Source organism: Trachypithecus francoisi, unplaced genomic scaffold, assembly GCF_009764315.1.
Source record: "Trachypithecus francoisi isolate TF-2019V2 unplaced genomic scaffold, Tfra_2.0 Lachesis_group6, whole genome shotgun sequence".
In the NCBI taxonomy this organism is placed as follows: Eukaryota; Metazoa; Chordata; class Mammalia; order Primates; family Cercopithecidae; genus Trachypithecus; species Trachypithecus francoisi.
In genome coordinates, this window is record NW_022681471.1 from 119830152 (window position 1) to 119848311 (window position 18160).

General features: G+C 42.0%; 2 protein-coding genes across 5 annotated transcripts in view; one reads left to right on the forward strand and one right to left on the reverse strand.

The window, feature by feature from the left end:
• BMX (BMX non-receptor tyrosine kinase) overlaps nucleotides 1-4595 on the reverse strand; it is a 63314-nt gene extending 58719 nt beyond the window's left edge. For 3 of the 4 annotated variants that reach the window (XM_033200917.1, XM_033200914.1, XM_033200915.1), the window contains exon 1: nucleotides 4435-4595. In XM_033200917.1, the coding sequence (XP_033056808.1) occupies nucleotides 4435-4437 (3 nt within the window). In that variant the 5' untranslated portion in view covers nucleotides 4438-4595. Of the gene's footprint in view, nucleotides 1-4417 lie in introns of all 4 variants that reach the window. The other variant, XM_033200916.1, reaches the window with a different exon arrangement.
• A 7981-nt stretch (nucleotides 4596-12576) lies between these two features.
• Nucleotides 12577-18160, forward strand: part of PIR (pirin) — a 104185-nt gene continuing 98601 nt past the window's right edge. Inside the window, exons 1-2 of the mRNA XM_033201418.1 lie at nucleotides 12577-12754; nucleotides 14622-14769. Coding sequence (XP_033057309.1) covers nucleotides 14674-14769 — 96 coding nt within the window. The 5' untranslated portion in view covers nucleotides 12577-12754; nucleotides 14622-14673. The remainder of the gene's footprint in view (nucleotides 12755-14621; nucleotides 14770-18160) is intronic.

The window sequence follows — 18160 nt, forward strand, 5'->3', positions numbered from 1 at the left end:
AGTCTTTCAAAGTTCCACTGCCTAAGCTGGGCTACTGAGGCTTCCTAACAATCTTGAAGGACCTCGTCTTGATGAGTCAAGCTTTTTTCATTTCCGGATCAGTTTCTTCTAAGATAAACCATGTGGTTTCTGCTTAGGCTTGGACTTGCCTTTCTCCTTCTATTTATTTCTGTCCTTCCTTATACTCTCCTTTCTCCTCTACATGGCCTAAATTCTAATTCGAAATCATTTCTATGGTCTCTCTTGATATAGAAGGATAGTTGGATAGTTGCTGATGATTAATTTTTAGAAATGCAATATCTTCCCCCCTCGTCTTTTGACAATAAATAAACAGGGCTCACTGTTAAGTCAAATGCCTGTCCAACAACTAGCAAACCCTGCTCTTCTTACGCTTATTTAAGGAAAATTCAGTTGGGAAGGTCAAACAAAAAACCTTTTATAGTAAAATGAGATCCTAAACCCAGTCAATATTAACAAGAAATCTATTTCCATAGAGGAGCTAGTGGGATTTGGGTGGACTCTCATATTACCACCCACATAGAATAAATAGACCTATCAATTTGCTTACCAAATAGCCCAGGCTGCCTATTTTCATAAACAGATGAAACTAGAAAGTGATTAAGGCACAGAGGAGACACAAAAACCTGGCAGAAATCAATATAGTATTTCCTATGAGGAAGCCAGCAGCCATTAGGTAACCTCTTACATACATAAAAGGTGTGTGTTAAATTAACATGACTTGTAATCACTATAGTTTTTTAGGATTTATAAGGAAACCATGTCATGAGAGTAAGAAGTTCAAGTCTGCAGTTCTATTTGACACGCCTGATTTTGAGCCTACAGTGTGTCCAACATTGAACGACTGGTTCCAGAAATAAAGATCAGCTGTCCGTGGCCCTGAGTGACGATGAACAAGTTTGAGAGATAGGCTGCATAACTAATTAATATGCAAGATTGCTGTGGGGTGGCAAACTTGGAAGGCATGGAGGAGGTTACAGAACTGTCATTTGTAAACCGTGTCACCCTGGCCAAACTCCTCCTTGCACTAACCTTCAGTTTTCTGATCTGTAAAATGAGATAGGTAACAACTCTCTTACTTTACGGGAGTTAAATGAGAAACCTTGTGTGAAAGTATTTGGCACATTGTGGGTACCAACTATGTTTTAAAAAAGAAAAGATGGGGAAAAAATGTAGGTGCTAGAGTAGAGTCCATTCACTTTGCTATGAAAGGTCCAAGGAAGGCAAAGCTGTTTTTTTTTTCTTAAGGTAACCAAGTAAGGTATTTGAGAAGGGAACACATTGAAATTAGACTTTGAAGGATGAGAGTGATTTTGTGATAATGATCCTAGCCAGTGCTTAAGGAGGGCTCACTATGTGCCAGGCTGTTTAGAGTTTACTGGTCACAACTCCTCTATGGGGTGGGTCATGACACCTCCACCTTATTCGGTAGGCCAGAACACCCACACCCTATGGGATATTTTGTGATACTCCCAGCCCATGGAGTAGGTTGTGACACAGTCACCTTATAGAGTAAGTTGTAACATCATTCCCTGCTTATAGCTTATGGAGCTGCAATAGATAAATAAATTGCCCAGCTCACACTGCTAGTGGGTGGAGCTGGATTTGAATCCTGGCAGTCTAACTCCACAGCCCATATTCGTGACCATGATTCTAATGCTAGAGAAGGACATGCCTGCTGTGCGACCCTCCTAAACCAGAGACTGCTCTAACCTAAAGGAAGGCAGTCATAGGATGTCAAACCTTATAGGAAACTTAGAAGTCATTTTACAGATGTAACACTGAGCCCCAGCAGCCTAAGTGACTTAGCCAGTACCATTAACAAGTGACTTAAGAGGCATGGCCCTGGGAGCCAGCTTCAGGTGTCATACCTGTACAACGTCCACTCCACTGATGGCAGTAAACAGAGTAGGAGATATCTATGTGTTCAGCCAAACATACTACAGCTTTGTTAAGGGACATAGTTTGGTGAAACTACCCGTAAATTTGAGTCTTAACAGACCCGTGCAAGAGACATTTTATTGGATATATCAGAACGATGTTGCTTATAATCTTTCAGTAGGAATCTCCTGCTGAAAGGCAGTGTTAAATAACAACATTTGAAACCACATTTTGGAAATAGGTAAGAACATACAACCTCAAAAGTTGGAATAAATTCTCAGTGGTACGGAAGGGGAGCAGGAGACAGGATACCAAGGGAGACAGGGTTATCTAGTTAAATGTCCATTGGATACTTCCCTCAACCAGGAAGTGTATTCCCTGACTGGCTCAGGGTGGTGCCTTTAAAGATTTATCCTTTAAAATTCAGAGATAAGGATAGCAATTCCTTGCCCTTTGACTTGGTTTAGTTATCCTCTCTTACTTTACATGCCATATAGCTAAAGATTTTGGTAGGTGTCAGGATGTTAAAATAATACATGTGGTGGGAAGGCAGTAGAGCAGGAAGGGTGGGAAAGAAAGGGAAGACGCTCCAAGTGGGGCAGGATCTGGAAGGGAAACTGGAGGGCCCTGTGACAAACTTGATCTTCAAATATTTGCCCAAATGCCAGGCCTGCTTATCTTCCTGCTAAATAACTGAACAAAATGTGATGGTAAGTTTAAACAAGAACAAAAAGTTTGACTGATAATCAAGTAAAGTGGTTCCAAAAGTCTTATGATGCTGGCCAAAGACAAATACTGGCTTCACAGAACCTGACAGATCCTTATTTCACATGATGTTATTCAGGAGAGGGTAAGTTAAAGTTGATCTTGGCATGATATGGACAGAAATCTTTTCACATTGACAGTCAAATTCTCAGCATCTTGGAGCATCATACCTTAATTGATCCAAAATGAGTGTATAAAAACCAGACACTTTGGGAAGATCATTTTCTCACAAAGAAGGCAAGAATCTTAATGCTAGTCCTTTTGGAGCTAAGTTTTGCTTTAGGTGTGAGATTAATCTTCAGTGCCCCATAGAGCTTTTCTAAGTCTTTTCCTGTTTTCACTAACCTCTTTCTTTCTGCTCCCTCTCCTCTGCCTAGGGCACTCTCTCTGGGCACCTTCCTTGGGAGAAAAGCAAAAAATAATAAATCCATGAGCTAGCATCTCATGCTGAATTAAACATGTAACACTGCTTACGTGATGCAGGTTGGTGTGAGTGAAAGCACCGAGCTGGGTTCGAATCCCTGCTCTGTCTCTATGCAATCTGTCATGTTACTTAACCCAGCTAAACCTCAGCTTCCCCATCTGTAAAGGCAGTGAAACCATAACCACTTCGAAGGGTTATGAGTAGTCGAGAAGATGGCAGCCTAATGCCCAACACCCTAGTAGGTGTCCTAAAAACTTATATCCCTTCTCATCGCTCCATAGGCAAAGTTTTAAAAAAGACCATAGCAAAGTTAAAAAACTAAAGACAATGAAATGATAATGATCCTTAATGATAAAATTTTACTTCCCATCCCTCTGTCCCCAGCTCCTGGGGATAGGAGATAACTGGAGGCAGGAAGTCATGTCAACAAACACCAGTCCATAGTAGGTTTGTAGCAGACTTTCCAACTTGAGACGAGTTACCATAAAATGAGGTTGAACCAGCCCCTTATTGACTGTGTATTTGCGCCACATATGTCCTACAAATAAATACTTGGGTGTGACTCAAAGTGTGGTCCGTGCACTTGCATCATCCGGGCGTTCATTAGACATGCAGACTCTCAGTTCCCACCCGAGACCTTGCACAGCCAAATCTTCATTTTAGCAAGATCCCCAGGCGATCCATGTGCACAGGAAAGTTTGAGAAGCACTTATATGGACCACAAAGTTGTACTCCTTTTCAAATCCAATGAAATCATTGTGGCCCACAAAATCTTTTAAAATTATATGGATGTGAGTACAACTGTATGGTTCACCTCCCTCCCATCTGTCTATCTTCATCTAAAATACATAAAGCACTTGATTTAGGGAGACCTCAGGAACCTAAGAGCAAATATTTGTAGCTAAAGTAACATCATAAAAACACAGGTAAAGAAGGTACAAGGACACTTCTATGTTTCTTTGTAAGCAGTTATGAGGCCAATACGAAAAGCTGTGGAAAGGCAATACCTAAAGAAGAGGATGGAGAAAATTAGCAGAGTATACAGCACAAAGCTAGATAGAACTGATGGTGAAATGTACACAACCTGATAGCTTCCTAACAGATTTTGAGCAAGGAGTGAATTTTTACAGTGAAATTATAGCAGTTTCAGCCATTGACCTCCAAATTACCTGGTCCCATCTAAAGTCCCAGAGAAAGCCCTAGTAATTTCATATTCAAAATGTTGTACTATTTTTCTTAAAGTGAGCTTCCCAAAGTTTGTAACTTCAGGCCCCACAACACCGGGAACCAAACCTATTTTCCCCATAGTATATGACACTGAGTAGCCACCTGCCGCTTAAACGCACCATCTCGGCTTGTTCCGTGCTTGCCTGGGTCCGCCGTGGTGGTTGGTCTGCTCTTGCAGGAACACAGCCCCAGCTGTCTTGTTTCCAGAAGCAAATTGTTTCACATTTTCCTGGCTGCCGGGTCAGAAATGGCTACATTACTCAGTGCCCCCAACACATTTATTGTCCTACAGAGCCTTACACAATCCCACAGGAAACCACGCTCAACACTTAGCCAACACTTGTTGATCTGATTGAACGCAACAAAAACGGAGACAAAAGCATACTTCATAAAGGTTAAAATTTTGATAACTATAGCTCCCGCTTTTCCCAGGCAGCTCTCGGGTACATGTGATAACCCTGCCTTTGTTTGTAGAGCTCTGTGCTGGAAAGGACAAGAAAATATCTCGGCAAAACCCGACTGCTGACGCTGACTTCTCTCACACGAGCCAGGAAACCATTAGGTAATGCCAAAGCGCACAGAGAATATGCAATGAAAACTTCAACTCAACATTTGGACAAAGGAAGGCCAGAGAATATGTAAGAACAGTTCATATGGTGGAAAAGGAGCTTATTTATATATTTTAAATTATTAAGACATCCAGAAATGGAAAATAGATTGTTTTTTTCTAAGGTATGGTACACCCTGATCACAATGAAAAAGTGTGTCACTTGACATCATTATGACAGACTCACAACTTTTGGCTTCCCCCATTCCACCATTTTCTCTGGTGCATACTGACTGGCCTTTTGTAATAAATCTAAGGGCATGTTTTATATCCTGCTATGGATAGCCAAGAGAAGTAATCATCCTTTTGCCATGCATTGACACACTGTGTTTACTTATAAATTGTTGCTTACTGTAACTTATTTGTAAGTATCTATGATGTGAAGAAGTCTTGGGTTGGCAGAGGAGGGTGAAGCTACTGACTTTCAAAGAGGTATTCTTTTGAGTGTACATGGAATTAGCATCATTTCTTTTTTTTTTTTTTTTGAGACGGAGTCTCGCTCTGTCGCCCAGGCTGGAGTGCAGTGGCCGGATCTCAGCTCACTGCAAGCTCCGCTTCCCGGGTTTACGCCATTCTCCTGCCTCAGCCTCCCGAGTAGCTGGGACCATAGGCGCCCGCCACCTCGCCCGGCTAGTTTTTTTTGTATTTTTTAGTAGAGACGGGGTTTCACCGTGTTAGCCAGGATGGTCTCGATCTCCTGACCTCGTGATCCGCCTGTCTCGGCCTCCCAAAGTGCTGGGATTACAGGCTTGAGCCACCGCGCCCGGCCGCATCATTTCTATTAATTTGTTCAGTCAGGTCTTATTTGAGAACCTGCCATGTGCTGAGCATTCCGTGAGGGGCTAGAGACACAAGAGCAAACAGAGGAGAAGCAGCCCCCATCTTCAAGGGGCTTATGTGTGTGTGTGTGGGTGGGGGAGCCACAAGTAATGGTTTAATTACAGTAGAGTGTGGGAAAAGTAACTTGCAGAAATATTTTTTAACATTTCAGTTTGGAAACTGGAATTTTGGGAAGGGCAAGGAGTCCTTCATAAGAATTCAAAAGAGTGTAACTTACATTCTAATAGCAAATTAAAGTCACTGATGGATTCCAAATAGCTCTCTATTCTTTAGGAATATAGTAGGTAGTCATTCAAAAAATTAAGGGTGAAGCAGGGCAACAGTAGCATAACAACCTGGCCAAATAAATTAATTCTACACTCTGCTAATTAATTTCCTTTTCCACATGGTGATTTGTATTTACTTCACAACTTATATATGGTAATATGGCAAAAGTTCGATTCTAGAATAAAAAGTAAACTTAGGGCAGGGGAAGGAGGAGTTGGTGATATGGTTTGGCTGTGTCCTCATCCAAATCTCATTTTGAATTGTAGTTCCCATAATCCCCACATGTTGTGGGAGGCACCTAGTGGGAGGTAATTGAATCATGGGAGTGGGTGTTTTTGCCGTGCTGTCCTCATGATAGTGAACAAGTCTCACCAGATCTGATGGTTTTATAAAGGGCAGTTCCCCTGCACATGCACTCTTGCTTGCCACCAGGTAAGACATGCCTTTGTTCCTCTTTCACCTTCCACCACGATTGTGAGGCCTCCCAAGTCATATGGAACTGTGAGTCCATTAAACCTCTTTTTCTTTATAAATTACTCAGTCTTGAGTATTTATTCATAGCAGTATGAAAATGGACTAATACAGTTGGTATAACTGTGGAAACACCTGGCCACAATCTCTTGGGATTTCCATGCCTTCTTGGGGCATAAAACACCCAAGGACAGCTGGAAGGAGTGGTTTCCTCTAAGGCAAAATGTCACGGATTTATTTACTTATTCTATTCATTCATTTCCTCTGCTACTTCTCCTGACCATTTCTTTGGCTCTGTATTTTCCATGAGTTTAGTTACAACCTAACTTTTGGCAACCTGCTATTTCGATAATATGGCTTCATTACTCAAATTATACTCTGCATTGTCATCTTTATTCAGAATTTTAGGAATTTTCTCCAAAGCTTGTTCATGCAAGCCTTTAGCAGGCAACAACTAAGGGACATGGCATGGGATAATTTGACTTCATGATGTGAACAAGCCTGTTTACTTGTGCTTACATTTTAAAATAAAAAAGAACCTGGTAGAATCCATTGTGAGAGAGAGAGAGAGAGAGAGAGAGAGAGAGAGAGAGAGAGAGAGAGAGAGAGAGAGAGAGAGAGGAAGAAAGAAAATGAGATAATCAGAGTCCTTCTGGCTTGTGACTGACCTGTATTTTTCTCTCACTTTAAAAATCCATTTGACTCATGGCTTTAAACACCATCTATATGCTTATGGCAGCCAGGACCTCTTCCCTGAATTCCAGACTCATGTTTGACCGTCAACTTGTCCATCTGTACTTGGGATATCTGATATATATGTCAAAACTTGTCCAAAGCTGACCTCCTGATTCACACCCCCACCCCAAAACTAGTTTTTCCTACAGTCTTCCTCTTCTCAGCTAATAGGAACTCTCCCCTTCCAGTTGCTCTAGCTAAAGAATATGGAGTCATCCTTAATTTTTACCCTTCCCTTGCACCAAACCTTCAATCCTTCATGAAATAAGGTTAGCGCTATCCTCAAATGTACCCTGTTTGGCCACTTTTCAATACCTCTACTGCCACCTACTGGTCTGAGTTGCCACCGCCCCCGGGGGAATATTGTATAGTCTCCAGACTCTTCTCCTTCTTACACTCTTGCCCCCTGCAGTCTATTCTCCACTGAGGGGCCAGAGTGATTCTTCAAATGTAAGTCACATCTTAGCACTTCTCCAGTCTGAACCCTTCGCTTGTCCCCCCATTCTGGTCCCCTAGGACTGTCTCTAACATCATCACATGATTATTCTACTTCATCTTACCACTCCTAAAACTGACATCTTTTCTATTCCTCCAATATTCTGAGCAACATCTGCTCCAGGGCCATTGCATTGGCAGTATCGTCTGCTTGGCAAACTGCCCCAGATACCTGACTGGCTCATGTCCTCATTTCCAGGTTCTGCTTCTAGTGGCATCTTCCTAATAGCCCTACGCAGACCACCCTGTTTAATATCACAGCCTCGCCCTCCACCCAGCACTCCAGTCTCCCTTCCTCTGCTCTAGTTTTTCTTTCTTCTACAGGACTCATCACCTTATAGCAAAATACATAATTTACTTATTTATTACCTTTATTATTTGTCTCTCCTCACTGAAGAGTAAGACCACAAGGGCTCCAACAGCTTATCTCTACAGTTTGAACTTTGCTCATGGGCATCTCTTCTTTAGGGGCATCACTCCATTACCTCCTGCATGTATTCCTTCTGGTGCTAAAATAATCTGCTTGAAAGTTGGGATCCGATGTGAATTATTCACACTTACTAGAATTGAAGATTAACATGCCACCTCTCCTAAGGGTGCTTGCATATCAAGCCTCAGGTTCAGTGCCAGAACGAACTGCCCTGTTTTTTATGAAAGGAAATGGGTGAGTAGGAGGTGGAGGCAGACACAAAAATGTTTGTTGTTTCTTTTTGTTATCACCTATGTCCTGTTTTGTCCCCCATGAAAGCTTTACGTAGACTGTTGGCATTTTGTCAGTCTTACTCCTATTTTTCTAGTGGAAGGTAAGTATTTGTGGTCTACATGGAGTTGGCTACTATGAGCTCCATGAGTTTTTGTGAATAAAATTTATTGGAACACAGCCACTATTCCTGCCCCATGGCCTTTGCATTGATGGTACCCTCTACTTGGCAAACTGTCAAGTGTTGTCTACGTCTGCTTTCAGTCTACAACGGCAGAGTTGAGTAGTTGAGGCAGAGACTGTATGCTCACAAAGTCTCAAATACTTACTATCAGGCCCTCACAGAAATAAATCACCAACTCATACTCTGAAAGCATCCTGCCAGCTTTGGAAGTGATCTTGCAACTTGGAATTTAGTTTAACAGCTCAATTCAACAGAGAGTCACTTCATTTACTGTGTACAAGGTGCTAGAGTTGGAAGCAAAGAAAGTAGACAAAGGGGTATAACGTTTTGGAATCCTTCTAGTCCTGATTCCCACTGTGACTCAAATTATATTTTTCCTAAGATTGTGTCATGAAACATTTCAAAATATAGAAAAGTTAAAAAAAAGTCAAAGAACCAATACACCACCATCTGGATTCTACAATTCACATTTTGCTGTATTTGCTTTGTCATATATCATTTATCCATCTCTCTATTCATCTATTAGTTCACTTTGTTGTCATTTCTATTATTACTGCTGCTATTGTTATTTTTTGGTGCATTCAAAGAAGTTGCAGACATCAGTACACCTAATCCATAAACACTTCAATGTACATAACATTAACTAGAGGTTGTTAGTTATTCAAATTAGTTTTTAATTGTTACTCCAATACTGTGATCTTGAAAGCAGTCTTCATTCAGCCAGAAGACAGAACTTTACAAAAGTTGAAAACTGAGAAACGTTATCAGGGTAATTGAGGTAAGTATCAGGGGAATCATTCACCTACATTTCTCCAGTTTCCTGGTTCAGAGATGAATTGGCCTTTCAGGCCTGAGACTATTTTGCTTGTGATGGATTCTAAGAAAGTTCTGCGGCTCAAATGAAAGGGTCATAAGCTTTTTTTTTTTTTTTTCTGAGACACTGCCAAAAACCCAAGGAAAAGATAGAGAAAAACACAATTATGAGTTTCATGCAACAGCTGATCACATGTAGCTTCTGGGTGAGAGCACTGGTCGATGGAACAGACCGTGCTGTGCAGAATGCTGTCATGAGGGTGGATACGGGAGTCAGGCGTACTCATCTTTTCTGGATATATTTGGATGTCTTCAACCACCTAGTGTATTTATGGCCTTCGTAAACTAGCATTTACAAAATAATCAGTCCTTGACTTGGAGCCAATTGATTTCCTGGGTCAATGAGTCTGAGTCTTTAATATGGAATATTTCAGAGACATTTGTCATCTAATGAATAGCAGCTACACTGCCCTGAAAGGCAAATACACAAAATCTACAAGAAAGAATTTTTGAGTTGATGGCTTGAAGAAGAAAGAAACAAAAATAATGAAGTGTTTAAGATGTCCATGTACTTTTGTTTTTTTAATTTTTGAGACGGAGTTTCACTCTTGTTGCCCAGGCTGGAGTTCAATGGCATGACCTCAGCTCACTGCAACCTCCGCCTCCTGGGTTCAAGCAATTCTCCTGCCTCAGTCTCCTGAGTAGCTAGGATTAGAGGCATGAGCCACCACGCCTGGCTAATTTTGTACTTTTAGAAGAGACAGGGTTCCTCCATTTTGGTCAGGCTGGTCTCGAGCTCCAGACCTCAGGTGATCTGCCTGCCTTGGCCTCCCAAAGTGCTGGGATTACAGGAGTGAGCCACCACGCCTGGCCCCATGTACTTCTATAATATGTATCTTTGAAAAGAAATTCAATAAGTTTTACAGAGGAGGAAAATGAAATTCTTGAATAAAAAAGAAAAAAGTCAAAGTACGTCAATAATGTGGTTGTCTTTAAAGATTATAATGGTGTTATTTGGAATCATTTAGGGAAGGTTTTGTTCATTGTCATATCAGCATGAGTTTTCTTTATGCTTCCCAAGATTCCAAAGGTGATCAACAGTCCGTCTACACACTCATATATTTAGCCGCCTGCTCCATATCTTGATCTGGATGTCAATGACAGTGTGAAAAGTGCTCAAAGCTTAATATACAGGGTGACATTTCTCATCTCAAAACAGGACCCTGTTACAGTGAAACATTATACACCCTTTGTTCATTTGTAAGATTCTTCCCTCTCTCACCTTTGTTTCTCCTCATTTTAAGTCTTCTACCATTTTAGACTTGTTCTTTTTTTTTTTTTTTTCCTGCAGGGGCCTGTAAATGGAATTCCTGCATCGCTCTAACCATGCATACCCTTGGACTTAGCTTTTACCTGTAACCGGCTTCTGAGAGACAAAGAGGAGAAACCTTTACTCCTAGTACACCTATTACAGCTGCAGAGGTGGAGGAGACAGTTGCAGAACTAGTTACAATGATGATAAGAAACAATGCTTTGTTATTCCCTAGCACTTTTAATGTTCATGTGTATTATCTCAGCTAGACTTGAACCGCCTAAGTAAGGTGATGAGGACGGGTTTAAGCCCCACTGATATTTTAAAAGCCCAGAGAAAAGTGTTTGTTCCTCTACTAACCTGTTCTTTTAGAGCAGGGATCTGCATACTCGGCCTACAGCCAAAATGAGTAGGTAGCCCACTACCTATTTTTGTATAGCCAGAGGGCTAAGAATGGTTTTTACATTTTAAGTGGTTTTACTTTTTTTTTTTTTTTGAGACGGAGTCTCGCTCTGTCGCCCGGGCTGGAGTGCAGTGGCCGGATCTCAGCTCACTGCAAGCTCCGCCTCCCGAGTTCACGCCATTCTCCTGCCTCAGCCTCCCGGGTAGCTGGGACTTACAGGCGCCCGCCACCTCGCCCGGCTAGTTTTTTTTTTGTTGTTGTATTTTTTAGTAGAGACGGGGTTTCACCGTATTAGCCAGGATGGTCTCGATCTCCTGACCTCGTGATCCGCCCCTCTCGGCCTCCCAAAGTGCTGGGATTACAGGCTTGAGCCACCGCGCCCGGCAGTGGTTTTACATTTTAAGATCAGAAGAAGGATAATATTTCATGATAATTAAAAATTATATGAACTCAAAGTTGTATGAATTTTTTGAATTTAAATTTCCGTACATAATTAAAGTTTTATTGAACTGCAGCCACATTCATTTATTTACATGCTATCTATGGCTGCTTTCTTGCTACAAAGGCAAACTGGAGAATGTACATGGCCTGCAAAGTCAAAGTATTTACTATCTGGCCCTTCACAAACAAAGTTTGCCAACCTTATTTTAGGGACACCACTGTCTTTCCTGTCTCAAAACCAGGCAATGAGCCTTCTGGTGTTTAGAGAACAGAAACTGCAGCTATGCCTGTACCACTAGTTGATAATCCTAGTAATGAACTAGATCCCCTCACTGGCTTGTGCCAGCTCCTCATTCTTCTGGAAAACTCTCCAACGCCTGCCCACTGTTTTCCAACAACATACAAACTCTTAACCAATTATCTCCCCATTAGAGTGTGCCTTCTCTTCAAGCAGGAATAAAGACGTATGGCTGCCCGTCCCCATCCCCGCACTCCTTTTCCCGCAATTCTAACTGACAAACAGCAGGCAACTTATCTTTGGAACAAACGATTCTGTAGTGCTTAGATTGTGACAGGCTCGTTTAATTCTCATTGCAGCCCTATGAGGCTGGCACTATTATCATCACCATCCTCATTTTATAGAGTAGGAACCAGAGGCACAGAGAGGCTGAGCCACCTGTCCCAGGTCGTGCCAAGTGGTGCCTCCCAGCGGTGGAGGCAGCACTGGAATCCGTGCCGCCAAGCTCCGCGAGCTGGGTGACATGGAGATTCCTGTTAAAAACAGATTTCCCGCAAGACCGGTCAGAGCACCGATCGGAGCACCTGTTCGGGCCACACATTTCCTCCTGGAACACAGCAAGTGCCCCCTAAATTATCCGAGTGAGCATCTCTTCCCGGCACGAGAGGCAGGGAGGCCAAAGGGCCGCCAAGCCGGCCTGGGAGAGGCGTAGGGCGGAGCGAGAGTGGAGTGACATTCCCTAGGGCGGAGCCCCAGGGCCCTAGAGACCAGGAGACTCCCGCCTCCCGCCTCCTCTGGGCCGCCGGCCGCCAAGTGCTGAGTCACGGTGAGGCGACTGGACCCGCACTCTCTTAACCTGCCCTGCCTGCACTCGCTCGCGGCGGCTCTTCGCGCCCCCGCCGCCGCTAAGGCTCCAGGTGCCGCTACCGCTGCGTGAGTACCTGGGGCCCCTGCAGGGGTCCACTAGGTGAGGGAATGCTGGCGATCAGTTTGCAAAAGCCTGCCTTCCCCAATCCGCTTTAGACTCCTAAGGGAGATAACAAGATACTTAAATTGTACTACGAAATTTGGTGAAAATGGTAGACGGCGTTTCTTTCTGCAAGCACTGAGATCTAAGTACTTCATCAGTTGTTCACATGCATACAATTTAATTGTAGGAGTCTGGAAGGACCCAGACATAATCTGGATGGGGATAAAGAAACTTTCTTGTTGCTTTGGTGTAGGTGATGACCGGCCTGTACTGCTTTGAATATTAAGCTCATTTTTGCGCCCTACATTCATCACCCAATAAATATTTATTGATTACTATTCAGGGAGGATACATTTTAGGGTAGGCCTTGACTAAGTGGAGAGTATTGTGGAGTAGAGCCCTTCTGAATAACAGCAGCGAACATTCTCACCCTATTAACTGCACCCCTTTGAGGAAGGCAGTCTTATCATTCCATTTTACAGATAAAACTGAGCCACAGAGAACCTCAGGTCACACAGCTGGTATGTGGTGAAGCTGAGATGCAAACCTAGGCTGTCTGGTTCCAGAGTCTGCTTTTTGCCAAAACACCTCTCTTCCTTTCAGTAGGAATCCTTGAAGGAATGGGTATATTTCACTTGAAAAAAGATTTAAGGGATTGGGGGTACTGTCTGCAAACACTTGAAGTGGAAAAGGGATTGATTATATTCCTTCTGAGATAGTCCATTAGACCCAGACCTCACAAGAGGAAAAGACTTTTGAATAACAAACACTAGCTATAGGTAAGTTCTGAAATATGAGATACATTGCCAAGAGCAGCTGGTCCATGACTTGCCTATGCTCTAGAAGACTTCATAAGTAAGTTGAAAGATTTCTTGCCCAAAATGTTGGCCCTGAACTTCAGGAATAGATGGGTCTTTGAATTCAATGACCCCCGAAGATCCCTTTTAATGCCAAGATCTTCAGCATGTTCTGGTAAGAGTTAGGGACCTCTTTGTTTTTCTGCGTGTTCCCTAAGGCGCCACACAAACCTCCCATCTGTCAGCCTCATTGGTAGCAACTACCTCATGGGTGCTACCAGTGAGGCTGACAGATGGGTGGCACTGGGGAAGGGATGGGAGATCCAGAGAATTCAGTGAAGTAAGAAAGATAAAAGTGTTCATTGGAGGTTTTTAGTAAGTGGCCAACAGAGCTGCTAAAGTCATGCTTCACTTAACGATGGGGATATGTTCTGAGAAATGCATTGTTAGGTGATTTTGTCATTGTGTACACATCTTAGAGTGCACTTAGACAAACCTAGATGGTATAACCTAGGTGTGTAGTAGGATATGTGGTATAGCCTGTTATTCCTAGGCTACAAATCCATACAGCATGTTCCTGTACTGAATACTGAGGCAACTGCAACACCATGGTGAGCATTTGTGTATCTAAACATACCTAAACATAGAAAAGATACAGTAAAAATGCGCCATTATAGTCTTATGGGACTACTGCCATACATACAGTCCATTTATTGTTGACTGTGTAATGTTGACCTAAATGTCATTATACGGCAGGCACATGACTGTATTGCTAACCTTTGCACAAGATGACTGTAGAATTACATGAGATAATTGTAAATAATTGGTGGGGTACTGGGCACCTAGTAGGTATGCATACATGTTCACCATCATTATGGTTGTTTTAAATCACCTAACCCAGGCCCTGCACATAGTAAGACATCAACAAATTGTAGCTGCTACTATTTTGCGCATCTAATCTTAATATCATTTATTTTGTAGTCCTTGGATGTTCCCTCCTTTATGACTTCTTTTTTTGTTGTCCTTCCTTTAGCCCTCCATCCTCTACAGCTCAACATCAGGACACTCTCTTTTTAGACTCCGATATGGGGTCCTCCAAGAAAGTTACTCTCTCAGTGCTCAGCCGGGAGCAGTCGGAAGGGGTTGGAGCAAGGGTCCGGAGAAGCATTGGCCGACCCGAGGTATGCTAGTTGGGTGGCTGCTCCTTGTTTTCTTTTCAGAAGGGACTGGTGGGATGTTGATGGTGATTTGGGAAGAGGGGACCAAGACAGTCATGAGCTGGCCTGTGGGGTGCATAAGTGCAAACTTTAAAGTTTGCAGTCGGGGGCCCTATGCAAACCAGCCCCAGCCCAAAGGGGGTTTCTGTAATGTGAATACAGAGGTCTTGGGCAGAAGGTGCAGCTGAGCTTCAGGAAGTGTCTCTGCTTCTCTCTGCACACCGGCGTGCCACCCTGGGCTGACGTGCTATCTGCCTCAGCATGCGTATCGCCAAACATGCCCACCACACAGCCCCTAAATTTATTTGCCCACACTTCAAAGCATCAGGGAGTAACTCTGATTCTCAATTCCAAATTCCCAGTAGAGGGAATCTGATTGACTCAGCATAGGTCAGGTCTCCACTCCTGGCCAATCTGCCGTTGCCAAGGATTTAGATTCATTGAGAGACTGCTGGGACCCAACTTGTAGACCTCTGGTAAGGGTCACGTGTAGATGGGTCTAGCTCTCAGAGAAGGTGATTATAGATTAGGTAGATGTCTTTCAACTTTAGAGAATGTTTTCGTTTGAATATGGGAAATTTGGGATTTGTGGGGGAAATAAATCTTATATACACAGAAAGGTATCAGATGGTGGTCATAGCCCAGGGAATACAGCCCCTAGCACCATATCAGACCCTCAAAACATTTTCTACTAGAAGAAATACGTTACAGAGATGCATTCCATTTTGAAAAGTGAGACTGGCTTGTCCCTCTTCTTGAACTCTACTCTGATAATTTTAATGCTACTTTGTTGCTCAACCTAAGCTTTAAAAGGGTTGCTTTCTCAACTTTTTGATCTTTGAGATGTATTTATAGAGTTTTAAAAAACTCCTGGCCTTCCTCAATGAGTGCTGACCTACATTTTTGATGGATTCCATATTTTTTAGTTATGTTTTAAATTGACAAATAAAAATTGTATATATTTATGATGTACAAAATGATGTTTTGAGAGGTGTCTATATTGTGGGATGGCTAAATCAAGCTAATTAACATATTCATTATCTCACATACTTTTTTTTGTGATGAGAGCACTTAAAGTCTTTCTTAGTCAATTTCAAGTATATATTGTTATTAACTATAGTCACCATTTTGTGCAATGAATCTCTTGAACTCATTCCTCCTGACTGAAATTTTGCATCCTTTGACCAACATCTCTCCTTCCATATCCTCCCATCCCCTAGCTGGGGTAACCACCATTCTACCCTCTGCTTCTATGAGTTTGATTTTTTTAGATTTTGCATATGAGTGAGATCATGCAGTAATTGTCTTTCTGTGCCTGGCTTATTTCACCTAGCGTAATGTTGATTGGCCACTGAGGGAGAGGAAAAACTGCCAACACAACTCTCCATCAGCCCCATCAGGCCATTTCTCTTTCCAATTAGCTTCCTATTTACACCTGAATGTCTTTTGAGGTCCATCAAACAGAGTTTTCTGAAAACAAGATTATTCTAATTACCTGCAAACAAGATTATTCTAATGGCTAAATGCACAGGGAGTGTTGGGGAGATGCAGATGGAGGTGGTATCATATTCCACTAGGCTACATCACCAACAGAACAATTGGAAAGAATTTTGGGGCCCCAAACACACCTGTTAGTAAGCCATTATTATATATTGAGGGTAGCTAACACTTTAATTAGCCCATCTGTCAGGAACACAGCTCCTGAGAATTTTATTGTTTTTGTCCTGTGAATCCCTTTGGCAATTTGATGAAACCTTTGGCAGTTTGATGAAATCTATCAATTTCTTCTGAAAGCAATGTTTTAAAATACATAAAATACATAGAATTACTAAAATAAAACACATAGGATTACCAAGGAAAACTTTTATACTGAAACATGGTTAGGAACAATTTTAAAAACATTTGGTGGCAGTTCTAGTAACTCCTGAATTTCAAAGTTGTGAAGAACATGAACAATATTTTGATATATCTACTAACAACTGTAATGTGATATGAAAATAACTGATTTCAATTGGTGACAAAGTCACAGGTGCTGGTAATTTACTGTGGTGCATTGACTACATTCATAATTGAAGTTAAATTTCAGTCTGGAGATGACAGTGATGGTTGCACAATGTAAATATATTTAATGCCACAAAACTGTACTCTTGAAATGGTTAAAATGCTAAATTTTATGTTACGTATATTTTACCACAATAAAAAAAAAAAACAGAAAAAAATTAGTAGAGGTTAGTGACAATAAAGGTGTAATTTTTTAGCAGTCCAAGTTTACAACCCTTCTGAGTTCTATCAGTGGTGCCAGGTAAGAGTCCATGGCTGATAACTTATGCTTTAAATATCCCCATATTTTACTGATTCAGGTCTCCTGTACCCCAGGAATGACTCTACCTTAAGGAAAAATACATGGATAGGAATCATTCCTAATCCATCAGCCTGGTTTAATTACTATTGAGACAAAGGGTCTTTTTGTTTGTTTGTTTCCATGTAATTGTATATTTTACATCATGAGATTATATAGAATAAACAATTTTGTGTTCCAATGTTTTTTTATTAACAATGATAGCGTACGGACTTCGTATATTATTATAAATTCCTCATAAACATCATTTTAATAGTTATACCTTTTCCTGTGTATAAGCATAGCATTATTCTCTTACTCGTGAATCTATTTTTGACCATTTAGATTGCTGCCATATTATTTTTGCACTCTACATACTACCAACTTGTCAGAAAGGCAGACTCCCTAACCCTCCCATCAGCAGAGAATGAAAGCATCTGTGTAACATCAAGAGGTTACTTTTCTTTCTTTCTGTTTTTTTTTCTTTTCTTTTTTTTTTTTTGAGACGGAGTTTCACTCTTGTTGCCCAGGCTGGAATGCAATGGCGCGATCTCAGCTCACCGCAGCCTCCGCCTCCCTGGTTCAAGCGATTCTCCTGCCTCAGCTTCCCGAGTCGCTAGGATTACAGGCATGCGCCACCACATCCTGCTAATTTTGTATTGTTAGTAGAGACGGCGTTTCTCCATGTTGGTCAGGCTGGTCTCAAACGCCCAACCTCAGGTGATCCGCCCACTTCGGCCTCCCAAAATGCTGGGATTACAGGCATGAGCCACCGCGCCCGACCAACAGGTTATTTTTCAAACTCTGCACCAGAGCTTCTGTCTCTAAAGAAATATGCCATAAACTTTGGACCCAGAGCTATTTTAGCTTAGTATCTACAACAGTGCTCAATAGTCACAGCCGCAAGTGTTTTGACTCCTTTGACTGCAAATGTGGAGATAGAAGAGGAATTTACAGTGCTCTCACTGTGCCTTTCTGTGATTTAACAACAAGGAAGAGATGGAGTTGTGCTGGCCC